At 37.6% G+C, this 25,631-nt stretch overlaps 1 protein-coding gene across 2 annotated transcripts in view; it reads right to left on the bottom strand.

Moving 5' to 3' along the window:
* Positions 1 to 25,631, bottom strand: part of LONP2 (lon peptidase 2, peroxisomal) — a 119,043-nt gene that overhangs the window by 66,684 nt on the left and 26,728 nt on the right. For both annotated transcript variants that reach the window (XM_004057621.5, XM_031002551.3), the window contains exons 8-9: positions 18,755 to 18,896; positions 78 to 228 (exon numbers count right to left, since the gene is read on the bottom strand). In XM_004057621.5, coding sequence (XP_004057669.3) covers positions 78 to 228; positions 18,755 to 18,896 — 293 coding nt within the window. The remainder of the gene's footprint in view (positions 1 to 77; positions 229 to 18,754; positions 18,897 to 25,631) is intronic.

Genomic DNA, 25,631 nt, shown 5'->3' with positions numbered 1-25,631 from the left:
AAACTCCATAGCATAACTAATTTTAAAGTTATGGTCAGAAAGGCAAAATGTATCATAATGATTTAAGAGTCAGGTACCTGGAACCTGAATGATCTCCATTCTGTCCAACAAGGCAGCTGGAATGGTAGCAGTGGTGTTGGCGGTAGCTATAAAAAGAACTTGAGAAAGGTCAAAGGCCACATTTAGATAATGATCTGTGAAGTTATGGTTTTGTTCAGGATCCAACACCTAGGGGAGAACAAAAAACATGTTAAAAACTTTAGTAGTGCCAACAGAAGGCTGTACATAAGTGAAAACACACATGATGTACTGGCAAGGTTGGTATTTCTGCTCAGAATAGTTTAAGAAACAGACAAAACTAACATCTGAGCATTATTATTTGCATTCTCTACATTCTACATACTTTTTAAAAAATAAAATACGTTCAGTGTCAAAATTTCTGAAAATGTAATAGCACAAAGCAGCAGAAATTACAGTTTCAAGCTTTGTTAAAAAATCTATTTATTAATGACTCATTGTTTGGCCATCATAAGTTACCAGTCCTGCAGAACCAGTTTCCATCTTGGTAACACACCCTATCTAAACTGCTATGGGAATATAAAGCAAATGTGTAAAGTATTTTGAAATTCTCAAAGAACCAGTAAATAAGAACCCATATAATCCTCCTCAAACATTTTCAGAAAGTCTGGTATAAATTATTTAACCGAAAGGAGAATTCCAAATAAGAGTAACCTTTGCTATGAGTTAAATAAGAGTAAAAATTACTATGCTACTATATTCTGATACAGCAAAAAATTCACTATTTAAAAATGGCTTACTACAAAACATTGCTGCTTATAATAAGCAAAACATCAATAACTCTTTTTTTTTTGAGACAGTCTTACTCTGTTGCCCAGGCTGGAGTACAGTGGCACAATCTCAGCTCACTGCAACCTCCACCTCCCGGGTTCCAGCGATTCTCCTGCCTCAGCCTCCTGAGTAGCTGGGACTACAGGTGTGTGCCACCATGCCTGGCTAACTTTTGTATTTTTAGTAGAGATGGGGTATCACCATGTTGGCCAGGCTGGTCTCAAATTCTTGACCTCAAGTGATCCGCCTGCCTCAGTCTCCCAAAGTACTGGGATTACAAGCATGAGCCACTGCACCCAGCAATAGCTCTTAAAAATATTTGAATTAGATACATTAGATAATTTATCAGTCAACTTGGATTCTTAAAATGTGCAACTGTACATTAAAGAGCTTCAAGTCACAGGCACTTGTTGCTAAGGGGCTGGTGCAGAACTTTAATAAGGCACCAACAGCTTCTACATGTTCCAAACCTTAAACATATTAACACTCTCACTTACGCCCAATTACTATAAATAGGGTTGCCATACATATTCAAAAAGGCAATAAAATGACAAATATACTCACCAACCACAATTTAACTGTATAAGCAGTTTTTCCTACCTTCTGATTATTTCTGAAGTTTTACTTATTTTCAAAACTATCCAAAGTTAGTTTTTTGTTTTGTTTTGTTTTGTTTGAGACAGAGTCTCATTTTGTCATCAAGGTTGAGGTGCAGTGGCATGGTCTCAGCTCACTGCAGTCTTTGCCTCCTGAGTAGCTGGGATTACAGGTGCGTACCACCACACCTGGCTAATTTTTGCAATTTTAGTAGAGATGGGGTTTCATCATGTTGGCCAGATTGGTCTCAAACTCCTGGCCTCAAGCAATCCACCTGCCTTGGCCTCCCAAAGTGCAGGGATTACAGACGTGCGCTACCACACCCAGCCCCAAGCTAGTCTTAATTCTAGGCCTCATACATAATTCTGAATTTTGTTAAACATTAATTATTACTGGAAACTCTATCTAGAATTCCCAGAAAGCTCTAATTTCACATTTTCACAAGACTTAATAATGTTTAATATCATTAAAAAACAAGTACTTTCAAGTAATCAAGGAAAACTAATTATGTTCAGTATTGAATTGGGTAAGAGTGGTCTTACTATCTACTAATCATCTAAAAACTGTTTACAGCCCGGGCACAGTGGCTCACACCTGTAATCCAAGTACTTTGGGAGGCCGAAGCAGGCAGATCAGTTGAGGTCAGGCGTTTGAGACCAGCCTAGCCAACATGGTGAAACTCTGTCTCTACTAAAAAAAATACAAAAATTAGCCTGGTATGGTGGCACATGCCTGTAGCTCCAGCTACTCGGGAGGCTGAGGCATGAGAATTGCTTGAACTTTGGAGGCAGAAGTTGCCGTGGGCTGAGATCACGCCACTGCACTCCAGCTTGGGCGACAGAGTGAAAATCCAACACAAACTAACAAACAAATGAACAAACAAACTGTTTAGGTATGGGAAATGTTTATGTATGGAAAATAGTTAAAACTATTATCTAGTGACAAAAACGCTCTTCTTTTGACACAAACTTGAGTCAGGCTCCTCTGAGTCCTCTGCTCAACTAGGCCAATGTCGGCCTTCCCTCTGTCTTTGTAAAATCCAATTTGAGCAAGAATCCTGCTAAGTCAGGTTAGCAAAAATGACCCATACCCATACGTATCTGTTCTCACTTCTAACCCAGTATCTTTTCACCCTGGCCTCCCTTCAGCAAGAGTTCTGTTGTGTCCTTCTAGTGAGAATCCCTCGTAACCCCAATTTTTCCTCTTAGAATGTTTCCCTCTACTGATTCCCCATTCACTCTCCTGTCACTGCAAAACCCCATTGCAGTGTTGCTTATACCTAGTCTCCCACCTTGAATAAAGTAATCCTTACCACCTTTAATAAGCGTCATGAGTAATTTTTTAACACTAGCTAAGGAAAAAAATCTATTCTTTTTTTTTTTTTTTGAGACAGAGTCTTGTTCTTTCGCCCAGGCTAGAGTGCAGTGGCGCGATCTCGGCTCACTGCAAGCTCCGCCTCCCGGGCTCACGCCATTCTCCTGCCTCAGCCTCCCGAGTAGCTGGGACTACAGGTGCCCGCCACCATGCACGGCTACTTTTTTGTATTTTTAGTAGAGACGGGGTTTCACCATGTTAGCCAGGATGATCTCGATCTCCTGACCTCGTGATCTGCCCACCTCGGCCTTCCAAAGTGCTGGGATTACAGGCATGAGCCACCATGCCCGGCCGGAAAAAATTCTATTCTTTAATGGCTCTAATCATATGTAATTCGTATATGCTGGATATGTTTTAGAAATGGCTGTCAGACTTGAACAAGTAATTTTTTTCTCTTAAAATTTTAAGACACTAGAGTTTTTAAAAAGTAGGAAAATTAATAAAGCAATGTTTCTGAATTATGAAGGAGGTTTTAAAAACAGTGTGACAGAATACCTAGATTATAAGGAGAAAAAATTAGTGATGCCTGTTAAAAGAAAAACTCTAGATAAATTAACAGTTTAACTGAGCAAAGAACGAGTCTCAAATTGGGCAGCTCCCAGAAACAGAATAGGTTCAGAGAAACTCTGGCATATGGTTTGATAATATTTATGGACAGAAAAAGGAAAGTGACATGCAGAAAACAAAGAGTGTACAGAAACAGCGGGATTGCTTACAGCTTGGTGTTTGCTTTATTTAAAGTTTGTTAACAGCTGACTTCCTGTGACTTGCTGAAAATCTGTGATTGGTGTAAGAATAGTGTGTTTACACATCTAGTTAGGCTGCAGTTTACTTTGTAAGGGGAAACCTTTAGGCCAAACTTAAAATATTAATATGTAAGGAGGCAGACTTAGGCTAAATTTGTGCCCAATTTGCCTGCCTTCCTCTTTTACTCAGGAGAGTGTGAAAGGAAAGTAAATCTCAGGAACCCCAAATCACTAAGCAAAAGGGAAGAGACAAGCTGGGAACTGCGTCACACAAATCCTGCCTCCCATTTTGTTTCCAAATAAGATAGCTACAAAGACAAAAAAAGCTACATATCTCCCTCACAATCCCCCCACTTAGAAATTCCTTGTGGGCCCCAAGATCTTTAACCTGTAACAGTTCTGTTGAATTTCACCCCAACCATGTAAATTGATAGCTTATTCTTTACACATACAGGACAAAGGACAGAACTCAAAGTCATCCCTCTGCTCACCTGAGACAAATGCATATCTGATGGCTTCCTGTGCGCTATGTTTATTTTATCTTATGTAGAAATGCAGATTCACTAAGCTAGATGAATGCGTCAGTGACTATTCCTCTGCTCCCCTCTCACAGGTGAATGGCTGATCAAAGACTCAAAAGAATGCAACCGTTTGTCTCTTCTCTACTCATACCTTTTAAAATTTCTTCCTCTTTCCCCAATATCTGCCCATTCCTCTTTAAATACTGAAGCCCTCAAAATCATCTCTGGAGAACGTTGCCAAAATAAACTTCTAAACTGGTTGAGACCTGTCTCAGATACTTTCTGGTTTTCAAAAGCATAAAAAGACATATAGAATTTAAACAGCATCAGAAATACTGATCAATATTCTGGCAGAAAATAATTTCTGGTAATCACTACTCAGATGAAGCTCCGAGGCAAACTGGTGAGTCCATGGAAGGACGAAAATTACAATTAAGAGCTTTGTAGCTATCAAACCTCATCTTCTTACCCTAACTTCAGAGCAGGGATTCTACTGCCCACATCCAGGGCCACTTTCAAAAATAATTAGGGCTGTTTCTCCTTTATTCTCCCCAACTAAAAGATTTTCTGTATCAATCCTAGGACCATAATTCCTACCTACAAAGTATGACTGGGAATGGAAATAGCTGTGATATGACGCATTATTCCTAGGAATGTGAAGTCACAACGGGATGAACCGTGGGAGGAATGTACACTGAGAATTATTCTTCAATAATAATTTCTGACAAGAGAAGAACTACAGATGTCTGTAGGCAATCCAGGAATAGATTACATAGAGTTCATTACACATGACTAGGTAACTGTCATCTTTAGGTGTGATATAGTATGATTATGCTTTTTAAAAGTGTATATCTTTTGTCGATAGCTACTGAAACATTTATGAAAAGATGATGTCTGGAATCTGCTTCAAAATAATCAGAGGTTGGGTAGGGGAGAATGGGAAGCAATAGATGAAACAAGATATTAAAGCTGGGTGATGAGTCCACAGAATTCATTATACTATCTTCTCTGCTTTTGCTATGGTTGAAATTTTCCACAACAGAAAATAAAGACAAAATAACATAACTAAAATCAGCTCTGAAAGCCACATACAATTAATACTATTATGATAACTGTAAAATATATATTTGGCCTTCATCTCTTTGTTTCCTGACATGCAACTCCCAAAATCCTTGGAATCACCAAAGTGATAAGTATCATTTTGTATGTTAGTGATTGACTGGTGGCTAGCAGTCCCTCCACAGCTTCAGGATGTGGGCTGGTCACAGGAAAGACCAAGGCATGATTAGAGGGCTGAGGACTTGTCAGTTCCCCAGCCCAATCTCTTGGGAGGGGAGAAGAGCTAAGAGTTGAGTTGATCACCAATGGCCAGTGATTTAATCAATCAGGCCTATGTGACAAGGCCTCCATTAAAAACCCGAAAGGACTGAGGTCAGGAAGCTTCCAGGAAGGTGAATATGAGCACACCCAGGTGCAAGAAGGCTGGTGGACCCTGACTCCACTGGGATGGAAGCTCCTGTGCTGTTTGTTTGTATTCTGTAAAATATTCTTTTAATAAACCAGTAAATGCAAGTAAATTGTTTCTCTGAGTTCTGTGAGCTACTCTAGCAAATTAAGCAAACCTGAGGAGGGGGGCTTGTGGGAACTCCAGTTTATAACTGGTTGGTCACACGTTCTGGAAGCCAACTCACGACTGGCATCTGAAGGGGGAGGCAGTCTTGTGGGACTGAGTGCTCAACCCCTAGGATCTGATACACATTGTCAGAATTGAATTAGAGGACACCCAGCTGTGGTCGGTTGCTGAAGAACTGCTTGCTTGGCCTATGGAGAAAAAACCCATGCATTTGGTCAGAGGTGTTCTGTGTTGTGACAGTGCAGTAGGAGAAACTGAGTTTACTTTTCCTCTATATCCTCAACTATGGAAATTAAATCTGTGATAAAGACAAACTTGAGAAAAGTGTTCAGGACATAGAAGAAAAAGGGCTTTAGAGACATGTAGGGGATAAATACGGGAAAAATTAAGAGATACAATTCATAACTGGTTAATATAACTAAAGAAGAGGTCTCAGTAAATTAAAATAGGGATTAAAGAAACGAAAATATTCTAGAAGACCTTGACACTATAGATTGAAAAGATTTAGATTCCTCCTCCTGTGCAATAAAAATGAGAATGTCATTAGAATAACACGTATAGAATTTTCAAGCAAAATTATCACTAGTTTAAAATATTTTACAATCTTGAATACATCAAACATGTCATATATATAAGATATGATGCATAATAACAAAATGAACACCTGTGAACCTACTACCCATTTGTGAAGACATTTGTTTATCTATTTAGACCAGTGGTCACGAAAGTGGAAAATGACCCACCAAAGTGCAAGTAGAAAATATTAGTATTTGTATTTATCTTTTTTATTTATAAATACCAGAAAAAAATAGCTTGTAAATATTTAATATCCAAAATGGAATTGATGTCTTCACTTAGAATAAGTTCCATAAGGTCGAAGGCTGCCTGTGGTGTCCTCACTTATCTGCCTTAACTATAATTACAGCACACTGCTGTCCATGTGTGCTCTGAAAAGAAAATATATTTGGCCCCCAAAATCACTAGACTAGAGGGAAAAGTCAAGCTGGGAACGCTTAGGGCAAACCTGCCTCCCATTCTATTCAAAGTCACCCCTCTGCTCACTGAGGTAAACCTGATTGCCCCCTTTGGAAAGGCTAATCAGAAACTCAAAAGAACACAAGGGTTTGTCTCTTATCTACCTGTGACCTGGAAGCCCTCCCCAGAGAGCTGTCCTGCCTTTCCAGACCAAACCAATGTTCACCTTACATATGCTGATTGACATCTCATGTTTCCCTAAAATGTATAAAATCAAGCTGTGCTCTGACCACCTTGGGCACGTGTCGTCAGGACCTCCTGAGGCTGTGTCATGGGCGCGCGTCCTCAACCTTGGCCAAATAAACTTCCTAAATTAACTGAGACCTGTCTCAAATTTTCTGGGTTCACAGAGCCTAATATTACAAACGGGTTGAGTGGTTTAAAAAGATTCCTGCAAAGTATCATTAAAAAGGGTATAGGCAAAGGTATGAACCACAAGAAAATAACAGAGTTGACACTTTTATTTATATAATAAGCTAGGATAGACATATTATGAAGTAAAATCAATCGTCTAATTAGAACACAGTGCTTTCATTGAAAATATAATTACCTTTTAAAACTGATTTCGTTTTACATAAAGTACATGATATGGGCACACTGGCACATATATATTATGTATCTATCATATATGTCCTTTGTTATGGACTGAATTGTGCCCCCTCAAAATTGACAGAATCCCTAACCCCCTCCGCTCTGTCTCAAGGGCAGTCAGGGTGAAGACTGCATTTGGAGACAGGGTGTTTAAGAAGGTAATTAAGGTTAAATGAAGGTAAGAGTGGGCCCCTAGTCTAATACAATTGGTACCCTTATAAGAGGAAAGAGGAGACCCCACGGATGCATGCACACAGAAGGTCTCCCGAGGACACAGCCACAAGTCGGTTGTCTGTAAGCCAAGGAGAGAGGCCTTAGGAGAAATCAAACCTATAAACACCTTGATCTTGGACTTCCAGCCTCCAAAACCATAAGGAAATAAATTTCTGTTTGGTCTTCAAAGCTACCCAGTCTGTGGTATTTTGTTATGGCAGTCTTAAGAAATACATTCTAATACATTCTGACCGGGCGCGGTGGCTCATGCCTGTAATACCAGCACTTTGGGAGGCCGAGGCGGATGGATCATGAGGTCAGGAGTTCGAGACCAGCCTGACCAACATGGTGAAAGCCCATCTCTACTAAAGATACAAAAAATTAGTCAGGCGTGGTAGCACAAGCCTGTAATCTCAGCTACTCAGGAGACTGAGGCAGGAGAATCACTTGAACCTGGGAGGCAGAGGTTGCGGTGAGCCAAGATTGCACTACTGCACTCCAGCCTGGGTGACAGGGCGAGACTCCGTCTCAAAAAAAAAAAAAAAAAAAAAGAAGAAGAAGACTAATACATTCTTATTTTATTTACATATATATTACTACTGGTGCAGACAACAAAGAAGCCTTCTCAAATATAGAAGAGATTCAAAATACAACTCACACACAAATCTTTGAACGAAGTAACCTGAAGATATATTTCATCTGAACAAGTGATAAACCAAAATACAAGTATCAGAAGCATGCAGTGAAATCATTCAAGCACAGAATCAAAATGAAATGGGGGAGGAAGCACTTCTATTATAGAATGGTAGAGTAAGAAACTCTGAAAATCTGCTCCTCCAGAAAAGCAATGAGAGCACTAGCAAAAATTGTCAAAATCAACTTTTTCAGAATGCTACATATTAACTTGCAACAATTTGAGGAGTGCTTATTCAAGAAAAACAGCTGAATCTCAGTAAACAGAATGAGCTTTGTGATATTTTAACTTGCTTTACACTCATCCCTTTCTCTCAAGTTCATGGTAGCAAAATCAACAGCCTCATAACCCCAGTAGCTGTGAAAACCAGTAGCCTAGCAATCCTGTTAGGGGGTAGAAAAGGATTACAATCCTTCAAAAGCCCCATCCCCAGAGAACTGTCCCTGTTTGACTCTGGCAGTTCCTTAGAAGAGCTCCATATCCTTATTTGACTTAACTCAGAGAACACTCTCTGAGAACAGTTTTATCCTTAGGACATTTGCCAAAAACAACCAGTGGCAACTGTTTAGCACTGCAGCTGCCTGAGGCAATGAAACTAGTTGGGACTAACAAGAGGCTGACCAAAAAACTTAAATGGAAAAACTGGGAAATGAGATATTCATGGGGACTTTGAAAAGCCTTGACATATGCCTGAGAATCCGAAATTTCATGTGAATGTGCAGGCTCTAAGTATATCCAGGAAAGACCTGAGAAGGCCCTATAAGCTCATCTTTGGCAGACACTGAGGCTCTGCAAAAGCAGGAAGTGAAGGCTAAGGCAGAGTTGTAAACCATCTGCCAAAGTGTGAAAGGCCCACTTCAATACACACATAAGAGCCCCTTGGGCAAGGAGTGGGAGAGCTACTGTCCAGGTACTTAAGGAAATCTCTGTCCGGTCACTAGCTGACCACTAAACAAACTGAGCAACTTCAGTGGTCACACATTAATGAATAAAACAGACTTTACAGAATGAAACCAGAAAGTCACTAAACAAACAGCAACAACAACAGCACAAACAAAAAACACTTAGGGTAATATTATTCAATTATATATCTGACTATATTTAATATAAATATAACACTCTAAATATTCAGTTTCAACAAAAAAAATTATGAGACACACACAAAGAAATACAAAAGTATGGCCCTAAAGAGTAAAAAAAAAAAAAGAGAAGTCAGCTGGGTTCAGTGGCTCATGCCTGTAATCCCAGTACTCTGGGAGGCCAAGGTGAGCAAATTGCTTGAGCTCAGGAGTTCGAGACCAGCCTAGGCAACATGGCAAAACCCTGTCTCTACAAAAAATTGGCCAGGCATGCTGGTGTGTGCCTGTAGTCCCAGCTACTCGGGAGGCTGAGGTGGGTGGGTCACCTGAGCCTGGGTAAGGTCAAGGCTGCCATGAGCCATGAGTGTGCCACTGCACTCCAGTCTGGGTGACAGAGCGAGACCCTGTCTCAAAAAAGAAAAAGAGAAGTCAATGGAAACCATCCCTAAGGAAGACATGTTGGATTTATTAGATAAAGATTACAAATCAGCGGCCAGGCACGGTGGCTCACGACTGTAATCTCAGCACTTTGGGAGGCCAAGGCGGGCAGATCACAAGGTCAGGAGATCGAGACCATCCTGGCTAACATGGTGAAACCCCATCTCTACTAAAAATACAAAAAATTAGCCAGACCTGGTGGCAGGCACCTGTAGTCCCAGCTACTTGGGAGGCTGAGGCGGGAGAATAGTGTGAACCTGGGAGGCGGAGCTTGCAGTGAGCCAAGATCCCGCCACTGCACTCCAGCCTGGGCAACATGGTGAGACTCCGTCTCAAAAAAAAAAAAAAGATTACAAATCAGCTACTATAAATATGCTTAAAAAACTAATGCCCCAACATGGATGAACTTTGAGGAAACTAAGTGAAGTCAGTCAATTATAAAAAGATAAGTACCGTATGATGCACTTATATGAGGTATATAGAGTAGTCACTCATAGAAACAGAAAAGAGAATGGTAGCTGCCAGGGACTGAGGGAAGGAGCAAGAAACAGGGAATTGCTGTGTAATGAGTATACATCTTCACTTTAACAAGATGAAAAAGTTCTGGAGATTGGCTGCACAACAATGCGAATGTGCTTAACATTACTGAACTGTACACATAAAAGTGGTAAAAATGGGACTTTTTCTGTTATATTTACTAACATTTAAAAAAAACTAAAGGAAATCATGTCTAAAGAATTACAGGAAAGTATGAGAATGATGTCTTGACAAATAGAGAATATAAACAAAGATAAATAATAAAAATTTTAAAATAGAAATTTTGGAGTTGAAAACTACAGTAATTTGAATGAAAAATTCACTAGAGGGGCTGAATGACAATTTCAGCTGGCAGAAGAAAGAATCAATGAACTTGAAGACACGTCAACTGAGATGATCCTGTCTGAAGAATAGAAAGAAAAAAGGCTTTAAAAAAAGTGAACAGCACTTCAGAAACCTACGGGACTCCACAAAGATTACCAACACACCATAATACGAGTTTCAGAAGGAGAGGAAAAAGAAAGGGGCATAAAGAATATTTGAAGAAATACTGGCCACATACTTCTCAAATTTGATGAAAAACATTTACCTACACATCCAAGAAGCTCAAAAAGAACTAAGTAAACTCAGAGGATCACACATAAACACAGTCAATCTGTCAGAAATGAAAGACAAAGAGAGAATCCTGAAAACTATGAGAGAAAAATGCTGCCCTCATTAGGCATAAGAGATCCGCCACAAGCTTAACAGCTGGCTTCACAGCAGAAACTACAGAGACCAGAAAGTGGTGAGAGGACATACGAAAGGGCTGAAAGCAAACAATTGTCAACCCAAATTCTATACCAACAAAATTACTTCAAAAATGAAGGAGAAATTAAGACATTCCCAGAAAAACAAAAACTGAGAATATGTCACCAGGAGATGAGACAAGAAATACGAAAGACTGAAGTTTAAGGACACTAGACAGTATCCACACAAAGAAATAGAGCACACTGGCAGAAGTGATTACACTGCAAACATAAAAGGCAGTGTAAATATATTGTTGACGTAACTTTTTCTTATCTGATTTAAAAGATAATGGCATAAAGCAGTAATTACAGTTGATCCTTATTATTCCATATTTGCAAATTTGCCTATTTGCTAAAATTTGCAACCCCTCATCAATACAGGTATACCTCAGAGACACTGTGGGTTCAGTTCCAGACCACTGCAATAAAGCAAATTTTGCAACAGAGTGAGTCACATGTATTTTTTTTTTGTTTCCCAGTGCATATAAAAGTTATGTTTACACAATATACTACAGTCTATTAAGTGTGCAATAGCATTATGTCTAAAAAACAATGTACATGCCTTAATTAACAAATACTTTCTTGCTATAAAATGCTAATCACCTGAGTCTTCAGTGTTAGTTGTTGTCATTTTGCTGGTGGAGTGTCTTGTCTCAATATTAATGGTTGATGACTGATCAGGTGGTGGCTGCTGAAAGTTAGGGTGGCTGTGGCGATTTCTTAAAATAAGGCAACAGTAAAATTTGCTTCATCTATTGACTCTTCCTTTCACGAAACAATTTCTTATAGCCTGCATTGCTATTTGATAGCATTTTGCCCACAGTAGAATTTCTTTCAAAATTGAAGTCAATCCTTTCAAACCCTGTTGCTGCCTTTATCAACTATGTTTATGTAATATTCTAAATCGTTTAGAATTTCAACAAGGTTCACAACATCAAGGTTGTCATTTCAACAAGGTTCATAGCATCCTCACCAGGACTAGATTCCATTTCAAGAAACCCGCTTTCTTTGCTCATCTGTAAGAAGCAACTCCTCATCTGTTCAAGTTTTACCATGAGATTGCAGTATTTCAGTCACATCTTTGGGTTCTAATTCTAGTTCTCTTGCTATTTCTACCACATCTGCGGTAACTTCCTCCACTGAAGTCTGAACCCCTCAAAGTCATCCGTGAGGGCTGGAATCAACTCTTCCTGAACTCCTGTTCATGTTGATATTTTGACCTCCTCCCGTGAATCATGAATGTTCTTAATGGCATCTAGAATGGTGAATCTTTTCTAGGGGTTTTCAATGTACTTCGCCCTGATGCATGGGACGAATCATAATCTATGTGAGCAATAGCCTTAAAAAACGTGTTTCTTAAATAATAAGACTTGAAAGTTAAAATAACTCCTTGATCCATGGGCTGCAGAATGGATGTTGTTTTATAAGGAATGAAAACAGTATTAATCTCCTTGTACATCTCCATCACAGCTCTTGGGTGACCAGAAGCATTGACAATGAGCAGTAATATTTTCAAAAGAATCTTTTTTTTTTGAATGGTAAGTTTCAACAGTGGGCTTAAAGTACTTAGTAAAACCCTGCTATAAACAGATGCATTGTCACCTAGGCTTTGTTGTTCCATTTACAGAACAAAGGCAGAGTAGATTTTGCATCATTCTTAAGGGCCTTAGGGTTTTCAGAATGGTCAATGAGCACTGGCTTCATCTTAAAGTCACCAGCTGCATTAGCCCCTAACAAGAGTTAGCCTGCCCTTTGAAGCTTTGAAGCCAGGTACTGACTTCTCTAGCCATGAAAGTCCTAAATGACACTTCTTCCAATACAAAATAAGGCTGTTTCATCTACATAGAAAATCTGTTTTTTAGTGTAGCCACCTTTATCAATGATGTTAGCTAGATGTTCTGGATAGATAACATGATGCAGCTTCTACAATACATCAGTACTTGCTGCTTCCCTTTGCACTTCATGTTGTAGAAATGGCTTCTTTCCTTAAATCTCATGAACCAACTTCTGTTAGCTTCAAATTTTTCTTCTGCAGCTTTCTCACCTCTCTCAGCTTTCATAGAACTGAAGAGCCTTAGGGCCTTGCTCTGGACTAGGCTTTGGCTTAAGGGAATGTTGTAGTTGGCTTAATCTTTTATCCAGACCACTAAAACTTTCTTCATATCAGCAATAAGGCCATTTCACTTTCTTATCATTGGTGTGTTCACTGGAATAGCATTTCTAATTTCCTTTGAGAATTTTTCCTCTGAACTCACAACTTGGCTATCTGGCACAAGAGGCCTAGCTTTCAACATGCCTTCCTCACTAAGCTTAATTATTTTTAGCTTTTGATTTACAATGAGAGATGTGTGACTCTTCCTTTCACTTCAACACTTAGAAGCCACTGCAGGGTTATTACTTGGCCTAATTTCAATATTGCTGTGTCTCAGGGAATAGAAGCCAGAGGAGAGGGAGAGAGAAAGGGGAACGCCTGGCCAGTTGAGCAGTTAGTACATACTCAACATTTATTGATTAAGTTTGCTGTCTTATATGGGTGCAGTTTGTGGTGCCCCAAAACAATCACAATAGCAATACCAAAGATCACTGATAACAGATCATCATAATAGATATAATAATGAAAAAGTTAAAAATATTGCAATAACTACCAAAAATGTGACATACAGACATGAAGTAAGATGTTGGAAAAATGGCGCCAACAGACTTGCTTGACACGGGGTTGCCATAAACACTTTCTTTTTTTTTTTGAGACAGAGTCTTGCTCTGTCGCCCAGGCTGGAGTGCAATGGTGCGATCTCGCTCACCGCAACCTCTGCCCCCCGGGTTCAAGCTATTCTCATGCCTCAGCCTCCTGAGTGGCTGGGATTACAGGCATGCACCACCACGCCCAGCTAATTTTTTTGTGTTTTTAGTAGAGACAGGGTTTCGCCATGTTAGCCAGGCTGGTCTTGAACTCCTGAGCTCAGGCAATCCACCCGCCTCGGCCTCCCAAAGTGCTAGGATTACAGGCGTGAGCCACTGTGCCTGGTCTGCCATAAACATTTAATTTGTTAAAAAAACACAGTCTGTGAAGTACAATGAAGCACAACACAATAAAACAAGGTATGCCTTATTTAAGGCATTTTTTAAGTCCATTCGATTTTTGGAAATTGTATCATTAATATAGCATGTAGTGAAATAAAAAATTAAAATAATATCTTAGGCCTTAAGCTTTTTATCCTTAAGAGCATGAAGCTGGATTAGATGATGTCTAAGTCCCTCTCTTCTGATATTCTTTGACAATAATTGTATAGCTCAAATCAAAAGATCATGTCTACTGTATCTACGTAGTAAATATACTATTGGTCTAATTACTAACTGGATCTAATTCGAATTAAGTAAGAACTTCAGTTTTAAAGGAAGTTTACTATATCTAGACTAGTGACTTCTCTATTTTGGGGAATATATGTTTTCAAACTGTAAATATTATTGCCTATAAAGACAATTAATTATTGTATCCATGCATTTTATTTGCCTATTCACACAAAAATGTATTTGAGATATGCATTCATATTTAACAATAAAGTCTGGACATGTGCCAGTTATAAATATAACATATATCTGGTAAGAAAATAATTCTGTAATTTTCTTTCAAGTCTATTAATTACATACAAGCCCTTACTTTCCTTATATCTAATATTTTAGTGCTACTCAGTTATAGACTTGCCCAAATTCTACTGCCTACCACCATTTATTAATTAAGTAGTTGGACCTATTTTTATAGTCTTCCAAAAAATTTTCAAAAGAGAGTATCTAAATTTTGAATTCTCCTTTTTTGGACAATATTAAGTAGTAACTTGAAATACATTCTGTTTTACATAAGCAACAATTACATGGTAGGTCAAGGAAACGGGCATATCCTACATAAATAAAAAGAAGAATACACAGCAGAAAAAGTTTATTCTTTATTCAGAGTAAGCACTCTAGTGTATATTTACATCTACTATTACATTCTTCACATCTGGGCTATATTACCTTAATAATATAAATTAGCTTAAACATAAAATAATCTTATACATTTTACATATAATATCTAGATATCATTTTTTAAAAGCAGGTTTTCTATGTAGAAAGATAATAAAACTATACTTGGGTCTCCAAACTCTCAGGAATATTCACTTTAAATGTAAAGTGTTGTGTAATTGAGTTTGTTCTTTTTTTAAATTTAAGTGAACCTACTGGCAATGGAAACAGCAAGTGGCTTTCAAAACGGACACAGAAGAAATATCAGTGGATATTAAATTAACATCTGTACAGTACTTCACCATTTATAGAGTGCTTTAATATGTATTGTTATTTAATTGTTTCAACAATCTGTGAGGTCTGAGGTTTTTACCCAGGACTTGGGCAAGCAGGGAGGAAGAGGCTGTCAGGTACCAAGATACTCAGTTCCTCCATATGTATGTCTTGCTTCATTTTATAGCATTTACAGTCTGTAAGGAACCAATGCTATTCATAACTAAACTACAGTGATTAGTACGTGGGCCCAGGGGGCATTTACTCTGAGATATCATTTGAGGTTTTCATACCTTTTTTTTGAATGCTAATAAATCGACTGCCAAAAAAGTGAGTACCAAAGTCTACATCAGACAAGAAAATATCATTATGCTAGCTGCTTGTTATCAAAGATCAATTTAACAAATATTATTGAATCATTACAAAGTATATATAGGTGAAGACCTAAAACATATTGTTTATCAACTGAACAAATAAACGGGGACTTAATCATCTACTACTACTTGTAAAGCTGTCTTTGGTGAACTTGCTTCAAAACAGTTGTTGAAAAAATTTAAGTGTCAGGGGAATACTCTAAAATTATTTTCAACAGGATAACTGTAAGTGTCTAATGGGAGAATCTGTCAGATAACCTGAAAAAATGTCCCAATATAAATTAAACTGAAAGTCTAAAGATATTATATAAGAAACTACTAAAATCTTAAATAATGTTCACTATTTTACTCTTCATAGTAAAAAGAACCAGTTATGGAGCCAGAAGGTAATGATCTTACAATAAAAAATAGGAAAACTGAACGAAATCAAACCCTTACCTCCAAATACCAGGGCTTTTAAGTAAGGTAACTGTACTTTTTTATCATCCAAACAAAACCCACTTCTGAGACTAAAAAAGAGTGCAATTAATATTAGGCATAAACTGGGAATGTGCCAGGCAAACCAGAATGTATGGTCTCCTGCTTAATAAGACACATGTCCCAGGCCATCCTGTTCTAAGATCACAAAAACAGAAAAAAAACAGGAAGCACGAGGCAGCTCAAAGCACAGAAATAAACAAGAAAAAAATAAAAACTTTCACAAAGTAAGTTTTCCTCAATTTTACAAATCAATTTGCATTAATAATATTTTAAGCAAGGGTAAAAGGGAGGAGGGGCTGATGTGCTAAAATAAGGAGGACTGACTGAAATAAATTTAGGAAGCAGTCAGATCTCAGATCCCCTCCCCCACCCCAGCAAAACACTGGAAGTTTATTTTCTTAAGAACATAAAACAGCGGTTCTCTGCACAGGGGACCCTGGGCACAGCTGAGAAGAACATATACTATGCTGAAAACAAGAGCTCAGGTGAATGCATATATACGGATGCTGAATGCAGTGACACCCCCAATCATTCTTCCCCTGCTTGGTTCCCAGAATGATGGCAGCCAGGCCTTCATTCTCAAGGCAAGAGACAGGAAGAGTCTTCTCTGAGGAATCTGACCATCCTAAGAAGGAAGACTTAAAGCTATTGAGTAGAAGATTCCTCAACCAAACAGCCCAGCCAGGTGACTCTATTGTGGAACTCACTGTTGATAAGCCCCACTCCTATGCTCATAGCCTCCAATCAGCCTTTTTGTCCCTTACTATTAAATATAAACACACAAACAAAAATGTCCAGATATCTAATGAAAGACTCTAATATAAAAGACACAGACTAAAAGAAATATATAATAAACAGATAAAAGCAGCTTAAAGAGAAGTAATTTTTTTCTTTTTCTTTTTAATATACCAAGTGGTCAGAGAAGTAAAATTTTAAAATATATCTATAAGTATCTTTCTCATGGAGATAAGATATATTACAACTATGTAACAAGAACAGGATACTATAAAAGAACATGCAGAGAAAGTTTTTGAAATAATAAATTCAGAGGGTTTTTAAAAGATAAATCTGAGAAAGTCTGCACAGAAAGTAGAGCAAAACATAAAAGTGGAGACTAAAAGGAGAGAAAAGATAAGTATGAAACGTAATATCCAAGTCATGGGAGTTCCAAAAAATAAAGGGGAAAAGTCATCAATAAAATAATTTAAGAAAAATTTTAGAACCAAAGAATAGGAAGAATTCAAAGAAAGAATGAGCAAAAATGCATGAAAAGAAACCCATGCCAAGGCAGATTATTAGAAAATTTCAGAATCCCAGGATAAAGGGAAGAACCTGAAAGTTTTCAGGGTAAAGCAGGTCTGCAAGGACAGGAACTGAATGGAATCAGTTTTACCAACAGCAACACTGGAAATGGGAAAGTGAAGTAAAATGGAGGCAAAGTGCAATTCTGTAGAAAAATTATTTCCAACCAGAATTCTTTACTCAAATTACTAATCAAGTATCAGGGAAACATAAAGACATTTTCAGATATGCAAAGTCTAAAACATTTACCACTCATGCAAGCTTTCTCAGGAAACTATCAGGGAGTTAACACCACAAAAATGAGGGAATGGACCAAGAAAGAGCAAGAAATGGAATACAGGAGACAGGAAATCCAACATGGTGAGAGGTGAAGGGAGAACCTAGGAAGGCAGCCATAAAACCGGATGTCAAAAACAACCAGTTCAGACTGGACGCTTAAGAAGATAAAATGGATAGAACACCTAAAGTGTCTGAAGGTCTTGACAGAATTAGACGATTGGTGAAAAAGTAAACAAAAGAAACAAGACAGCTAACTCTGAAAATATTCTTAAAAAGTAGAGAAAAACAAAAATAGGAACAGGAAAAGTGATCACAGTTTACCATGTGGCTCCTGCTGTGAAAAGCATTTACATAATCATAATAATGTAAATACTAATATGGATGTATTAGTATTCACAAGAAAAAAACAAGAAAAAAATTCTTATTGCGAGATCTAAGGTATAAAAATGATACAGTGGGGACAAGGGAAGAAAAAAGGTAAAATCTTCACCTCCTGTTGGGGGGCGTCTATAGAAAATGACAAAAACTAAAAAAAAAAAAAAATCAGGAAGTGCAAGATAGTCATGCTATTTTGAAAACAGGGTTAATCAACTAAAAGCTGAAGAGGTCAAAGTGCAGAAGGCATGGGGGACCCCAGGGAGAAGGAGACTTGCTTGCTGTTTTTTTGCCATAACTGTGTAGAATTGTTGGTCTCTAGATAATAAGTGTGCACAAAACTTTGTTAAACTATTTGATTAAAATAGAAAAGGAAAATAAAAAAAGAGGGGACTTAGTGAAAGAAATCTCAAAAACATTTTAATTTAAGTGCCAAATTGCTCAGACCTCAGCCGGTATCAAACTGTTTTTCCCATAACTAAAGCTACACCACTGTGTATATCACTTGAATATGATTATCAACCCTCCTCCATACTCTTCCAGTATGAAGACAGACAGGGAATTTTCCAAATCTTACCTCAAGCAGAGCTGCTGCTGGATCACCCTGTAGACTTTTTCCCAGTTTGTCAACCTCATCTAATAGGAACACTGGGTTGTTCACTCCCACAGTCTTCAAGCCGTTGATGATGCGACCAGGCATGCTGCCAACATAGGTGCGCCTAGAGAAAGCAAGTAGCACATTCACAGTGTGAGATGTCAGGAGGCAGGAGCGACGTCATTCAGAAATCAAAACTTAGGAATGTGAAAAGATCATTTAGCTATCACTATAATATAGCAAATAGGTACTATGTATTTAAAAGGCACTATGATAAATCAAAAGTTATTATATTCAATTCTAATCTTATCTTCTACTTAATTCTGGCTACAAGTTGCCCACGATATTGGAAGAACTGTATCACATTTTGCCATTTGGTGAAATGAAGAAACACGACACTTAAGTCACCAGTTACGGTTCTTACTCTTCAAGATTCCAAAATGTCCAAAGTACCCTATGAATTCCCATGCTTTCCATGATTTTTCTGAGCATCCCCCTACCCAACGCAACCACCTTTATGCACACTGAAATGGCTGCCCCTGGGCCAGCTAAAACATCATCATCTTCATGAAGGAAATTAAAATCAGTTCAAACGGCCACTCAGAATGCAGACCAAAAACAAAAACAAAAAAGAAAAACTCCAATCTCTTTTATTTTCAGAGGAAATAATCTATTAATTATAGTATGAGGATCTGGGGTCAACAGTATTTATATCAGAATTCCATTATTCTGTCCTTTTGAACAAAACTGTATTCATCCCATATGCACTAATTGGCAATAACCACGTTCAGCCAGCCAGGTATTTTGTTGAACGTTAAAATGTGAGAGCCTGCTTTATCGTATTTGGACAAGAATCACCCACATAATTATGACAGATGTAGAATGTGGCATGAAATAAAAACACATAAGTTTATCAAACCAAAAAAGGTGTCTTTTTTACAAAGCCAGCAAAACTTAAAGCAGCAATTTACTAATTTTAATTATAACCTTGCTTTCTATGTTGTGCAAAGCAAATGCTGTCTCTGAAAAGGCATAAAAGCCTGACTGCCGAGAAGAAAATGATCAATGACAAGTGGAACAGCCGCAGTTACCTCATGATCTGCACAAAGCCGATTCACAGAGCAGGCCTGATTTCTGCCACATGACTGGTATAAAGCAGGACAGAATAAACAGAGTGACCTTTGAAAAGGCAAGCAAGCCTTAAAAATATCATGGGAATGCCTTTCATCCGGGAAAGGTGACTAAGGCACAGGGAAGCAAAGGCAATAAACATTGTCCTGTTAATATAAGGAATTAGCACATTCAAGATTTCAGAATCAGATACAGGAAAGACAAGACTCAGAATTTATAAATTCTTTCCAATTATTTTTCTAGAGAACTTACAGATTTGCCATTACTCTGATTTTTAAGAGTGGTAGGGAAGGGAATTTTTTTAAAGAATCTCAAAGGCTCTAATGGGTCATTTTTTGCTGCAGTTATTTATTTGCCTTTCCTTTTTTGATGAGTAAACTTCAAAAACAAGTACTGACAATTCTACACCTAAAGTTACAGAGAGAAAATAATATTCTAGGTAGGCACCCTTTCTAAAAAAAGTGGAATCCTAGATTCTACTCACACTGTATATAAGCAATTCCTCTTACACTTTCCATTGCTTCCCAGAGCCTACAGAATAAGGTTCAAATTCCTTTGTCTGGAGTTCGAGGCTTTTCACAATCCAGCTCCCATTCATCTTCCCAACTTGCTGCCATTACTTTCTTGCTTCATCCACAATCAAGATCCTATTACGCCCCTTAAAAATTTTTACCTTTCTTAAAAATATGGTGCCTTCCTGCCCTTAATACTCCTCTTCCTGCTTACATAAATCCCAACAATTCTAAGAAACTTTTTCTGACTACCTCTCACAAAGTGATCGCTCTAATAATGCAATGTCTACAGCACTTCCTGGCCCCATAACTCATCTGATGGTTACTTACGACCTAGTTTTTATTCATGGGTATAATAACCTCCTCTAAAGAGCCAGTGAGCACTTTTATGACAGAGACGGGGTCTTACCACAGAGTAGAGGCTAGATATAGAGCTGTAAGATTGTTCCCCACCAGATCCACCGTGCCAGCACTCAAAGCATCTTTCCATCAGCACTCTAAAGGTAACACAGTACAAACCTCTGAATACTATTTTGGGCAAATTACTTGACCTAAGCCTCAGTTTCCTCACCTATAAGATGGGGAAAATAGTGTCAACCTGGTGGGTTATATTAATATAAGGATCATGAGAGAACACAGGCAAAGCACACAGCACGGTCCCTGGCACACAGTGAGCTTTCCAATGATGCTCATCATTATTAGCAACAGCTACTTAAAGTTTACTTCTGGTTTCCTGGAAAAAGCACAAGAGCAGAATTCAGTACACCTGAATTTGAGTCCCATTTCAATTTCTGCCTCATGGAAGCAACTTTTGCAAATGTCTTTTGTAGCAGACAAGAGACAAAAATATAGGCATTTCACCATCCACTCTTCCTACCTATTCAATTAAAGGGCTCGGCTCCCGCAGGCTATAATGCAAACTGTTAAAATAAAATTTACAAAGAATTTGGAATAGAAAAGAGTTTAAGTGTTACAATATGTTAAGTGAAAATTGACAGGATTACAATTCTGTTACTTACAATCCAATGATAAATCTGGCAGAACAAAACAAACGTTAACAGTGATTATCTTTGTATGGTAGAAAAACATGAGGATTTTTTTCCCTTATTTTTCACATTTTCTACCAAGGGTGTGTGGATGTGTGGGTGTGGGTGTGGGTGGGTGTGTGGGTGTGTGTGTGTATCTCAAACTGGAAAAAGGAATCAGTTTAAAAAAGATCCTAATGATCTCAAAAAGAAAAACAGTCTTTAAGAAACTGGGATTTTAATGTATAACAGCATGTCTAAACAAATGCAATTATTCTTCTGGTAGTCATTCCTAAATCTTTTTATAGACTAATTTGTATGGGTGTACTCGTCTAAAGGGTTGCATAACTTCCAAAATATTACGTTTTAATCTTACATGAATTCACAAAACACCTAGAGAGCGCTCACCACATTTAGCACCATGTTAAATAAGCATCATGGGGTACATAAAGGAGATAGACGATAAATCCCCTGCCTGAGAAAGCTTGTACTTTTTATAAACGTATTTATGTTTCATCTCCACAGTTGTATGGTAGAAATGCCAGAGGCCCGTATTCGATAAAGGAGCACAATAGGTGGTCAGTTTAGAGAAGAGTAAAATCATAACTGACTGCACTTACATTAATGGAGGAAGCCTTGGGTTGAGGTCTTAAAATAAACCTAAGTTTTGGAGAGGCAAAGAAGAGCTACATGCAAATATAAGTTGAAAGGATAGTGGGCAAACCATAATATATCTGGTACACTATGCTAAAAAAATACATTAGAAGCTTGCGGCTTCAGTTATTTTTCCCTTGTAGAAACTAATAATGAAATAATTTATAACTTTACCATTTCAGGTTGCATATGAAAATGTATCAATGTGGAAATCACAAGTTCATTTTTCTTCTCATCTTGTTTGCAAGTTGAGACAAGGATTTCTTGCAATAATATAATTTTATTATCTAAGTAAACAGCTGGTAAAGTATTTCTAGGAGTTAATATCCACAGTGATTTAAGATATATCATAACAATAATATATTATTTCTTTTTACCAAAGAACAAATGAAAAACAATTATGCAAACATTATTTCATAAAACTTCATCTTAAAAGAAGTTAGTTACCTTATATTTGTGTGAATTGATTTAAATTATTTAAATGTAATATTTAAATATAAAAATTTAAGTTGTTAAAACTGATAGAAGGGAATGAGTATTTTGTGACTTATAAAGTGGACAGAAAAATCACAATGGAGATAAATCCAAATGAGAAATATCGAAAAGACTGAAAAACTGAATGAGTTAATACGTAGCATAAACATTATTCTTCCTTTAAGCTACTCAAAACAATACAGACAAAAATGAGGCAATGTTTAGTCAGATCACTATTATTTTCCAAGTTTAAGATTAAATATTAAGGCAAGCCTCTCTTTTGCTTCCCCATCTCCCACCTCATTATCATTTAACCATAAAAAACATATCTTTGCTTGTTTTTAAAATCAATCCCCAACTTATCGGCATCCTTCTTCTCATACGCAGGTACTTTTAGCAAAAGGAAAGTGTTCCACACATGGGAAAAAAGGGAGAGTGAGTGGCAAAATCGAGAGGATAAGCAAGGACAATAACAAAACAGCTTTCTTTTTCGCTGGCTTTCTTTTTCCTTGGCTATTCTAAGACTGTGGAACAGTGGTGCCTACTCAAAGGCTGAGGAAAAACAAAACTTTTCATGAACTCTAACTGTGAGCATGTGACCGGTACTCAAACGTCAAGACCTGGGTTGTCTCCCAAATGCCTCAACTGTCACATGGAACCACATGTTCCCCCAGGCACACCCATGGTTGTGCTGGAATTGTCGGCTGTTCTTTCTCTCCTCCTCCTATTCACCTTCAATTCATAACTGACCTAAGTGCATGCTCTGCCCTCACCCTTTCCTCAACAACTGAACCCCACTACTCTCCACGTGCTTCCAAACAGGGTTTCAAATAAAATTTTTCACCAGGCTTTAATAATTCATGGGGTAGATGGGTAATATGTCCCCAACAGCACAAGGGCAGGTTGCTATATTAATTAATCAAACATCTGGTACACTGATGGCTAAGTAACACTTACCAGCAAGGTGTATCTAAAATCAGGCTGAATAGAATGATTCACAAAACAAATCCTTATACTTTTTACTCGGCAACAATCACAGCCTCCATATATATGTTTCTAAAAAGGTTATATTTACAAATATTTTAGGCAATGGTGATTGTAACACAACCTCCCTTTACAAAAGACCCATAAAGTCAATTCTTATTTTCTTCAGACTCAATTTTCTTAATACAGTCACATACACAAAAGCATATTCACTTGAAAAAAAGAACAAATTTTACATGTCAGTAAGGATTTAAAATAGAGATTTATTTTAATCCAGTGATGTTCATAAGTGGCGAGAACCATGACACTATACACTGTCCATTAGTAGGCAACAGAAAAATGCATTTTCCCATAATTCTGCCGTATAAATTAAGTAATAATGCTGAGAATAGGATAAATATTTTAGAAGGCAATTAAAAAATCAGATTGAAATTTATAAAAACTCATACTGAAGCTTGTAAATCTAAATTTGTCCTCCTGAGAATTTATTAATAGAATTTAAATAATGGTTAAAGCTAATTTTTAGTGAATGCTCACTGTGTGTCAGGTATTGAATAAGTGCCTTCCAAGCCTTATCAAATAATCAATACCAATGTGAAAAGAAATAAGAACAAATTACCTACATGTCATGTGCTTATGATGTCAATTTCACATAGCATTAATTCCACGAACTCACTCTCTAAATGCCATCAAATACTTACTCTGTAGCTAAAATTAGAAGATTTAGGCCCTAGACGCAGTTTTCTTTGAGTTTGGTCCAAGAGAAATGCCAATTCCTTTACGAAAGCAAACTATAGCCTCTAGTGGTACATGCAAGAATAAGAAGTCTAGGCAACAAAAATATCTTTTGAAATTGCCAGAAGAAATTACCCAAATCAATTCTCTACTCTGATCTGCACGCCTCATTGTTTATTTACTAAAATCTTGTGATGAGTCTTTTTTAAAATTTATTATTATTTTTTTTTTAGAGATGGGGTGTCACCAAGTTGCCCAGGCTGTTCTTGAACTCCTGAGCTCAAGCAACTGCCTGCCTCAGCCTCCCGAAGTGCTGGGATTACAGGCATGAGCTACTACACAAGGCCAGTAATGATATTTTTTAAATGCGTAAGAATTTTAAGTGAGCAAATAAAAGAGAATAAAAATAACCATTTCTTATAGAAAAGTTTCTGAAACAGTTTCCCATCCCTGTCTATGGATACAGATCCCTTTGAATAAGGCAAATAGAAAACAAGATATTAAAAAAGCATCATATTCTTTTATAAGCAGTTCATGGTTCCTACATTTAAACATGTTCTTTAACACATACACTATAGGTATGTTTTCTCACAACTTACAATTGCTATGAATCCCTTAAACCATGAAATGTAAATTCATGCTTTCCCAAGGCATTTTCCATCAGATCAACAAAGAGATCAGTGAGAACAATGAATGCAACATGCAAATCTGATTCTAATAATGTCAGATTAATCAGAAACAGTTTTGTTGTTGTTTGTTTGTTTGTTTGAGATAATGTCTCTGCCTCCAGGCTGGCGTGCAGTGGGACAATCATGGCTTACTGCAGCCTGGACCTTCCCAGGCCTAAATGATTCTCCCATCTCAGCCTCCTGAGTAGCTGGGACCACAGGTGCATGCCACTGTGCCAGCCTAATTTTTTAATTTTTGTGGAGACAAAAATTAAAATTTAAAATTTAAAAATTTAAATATAAATTTTGTAGAGACAAAAGTGTTTCCCTGTGTTGCCCCGGCTGGTCTCAAACTGTTAGGCTCAAACAATCCACCCACCTCAGCCTCCCAAAGTGTTAGGATTACAGGCATGAGCCACTGTGCCCAGCCTAGAGGGACAGTTCTTACAGTTTATTGTTTTTTTATAGAAAGTGAGTCCAAAATGCAAGAATAAGCCTTAATAATTATGCTAACATTTATCCTTATTACTCATATTCATAATACAAACCAACCTTCATAAGAGGAAGTTTAGACTGCAATCAGAACAAGTTTGTTATCAAAGACTTCTCACCTCCTCCTATTTGGCCCTCCCTATTGCAGTTACTTTTTTTAACTCTGAGAGTTAGGGATCATTAT

This window comes from Gorilla gorilla, chromosome 18 (genome assembly GCF_029281585.2).
Source record: "Gorilla gorilla gorilla isolate KB3781 chromosome 18, NHGRI_mGorGor1-v2.1_pri, whole genome shotgun sequence".
Lineage (NCBI taxonomy): Eukaryota > Metazoa > Chordata > Mammalia > Primates > Hominidae > Gorilla > Gorilla gorilla.
Note: the sequence above shows the minus strand (reverse complement) of the source record. Positions and strands in the feature narration are given on the sequence as shown.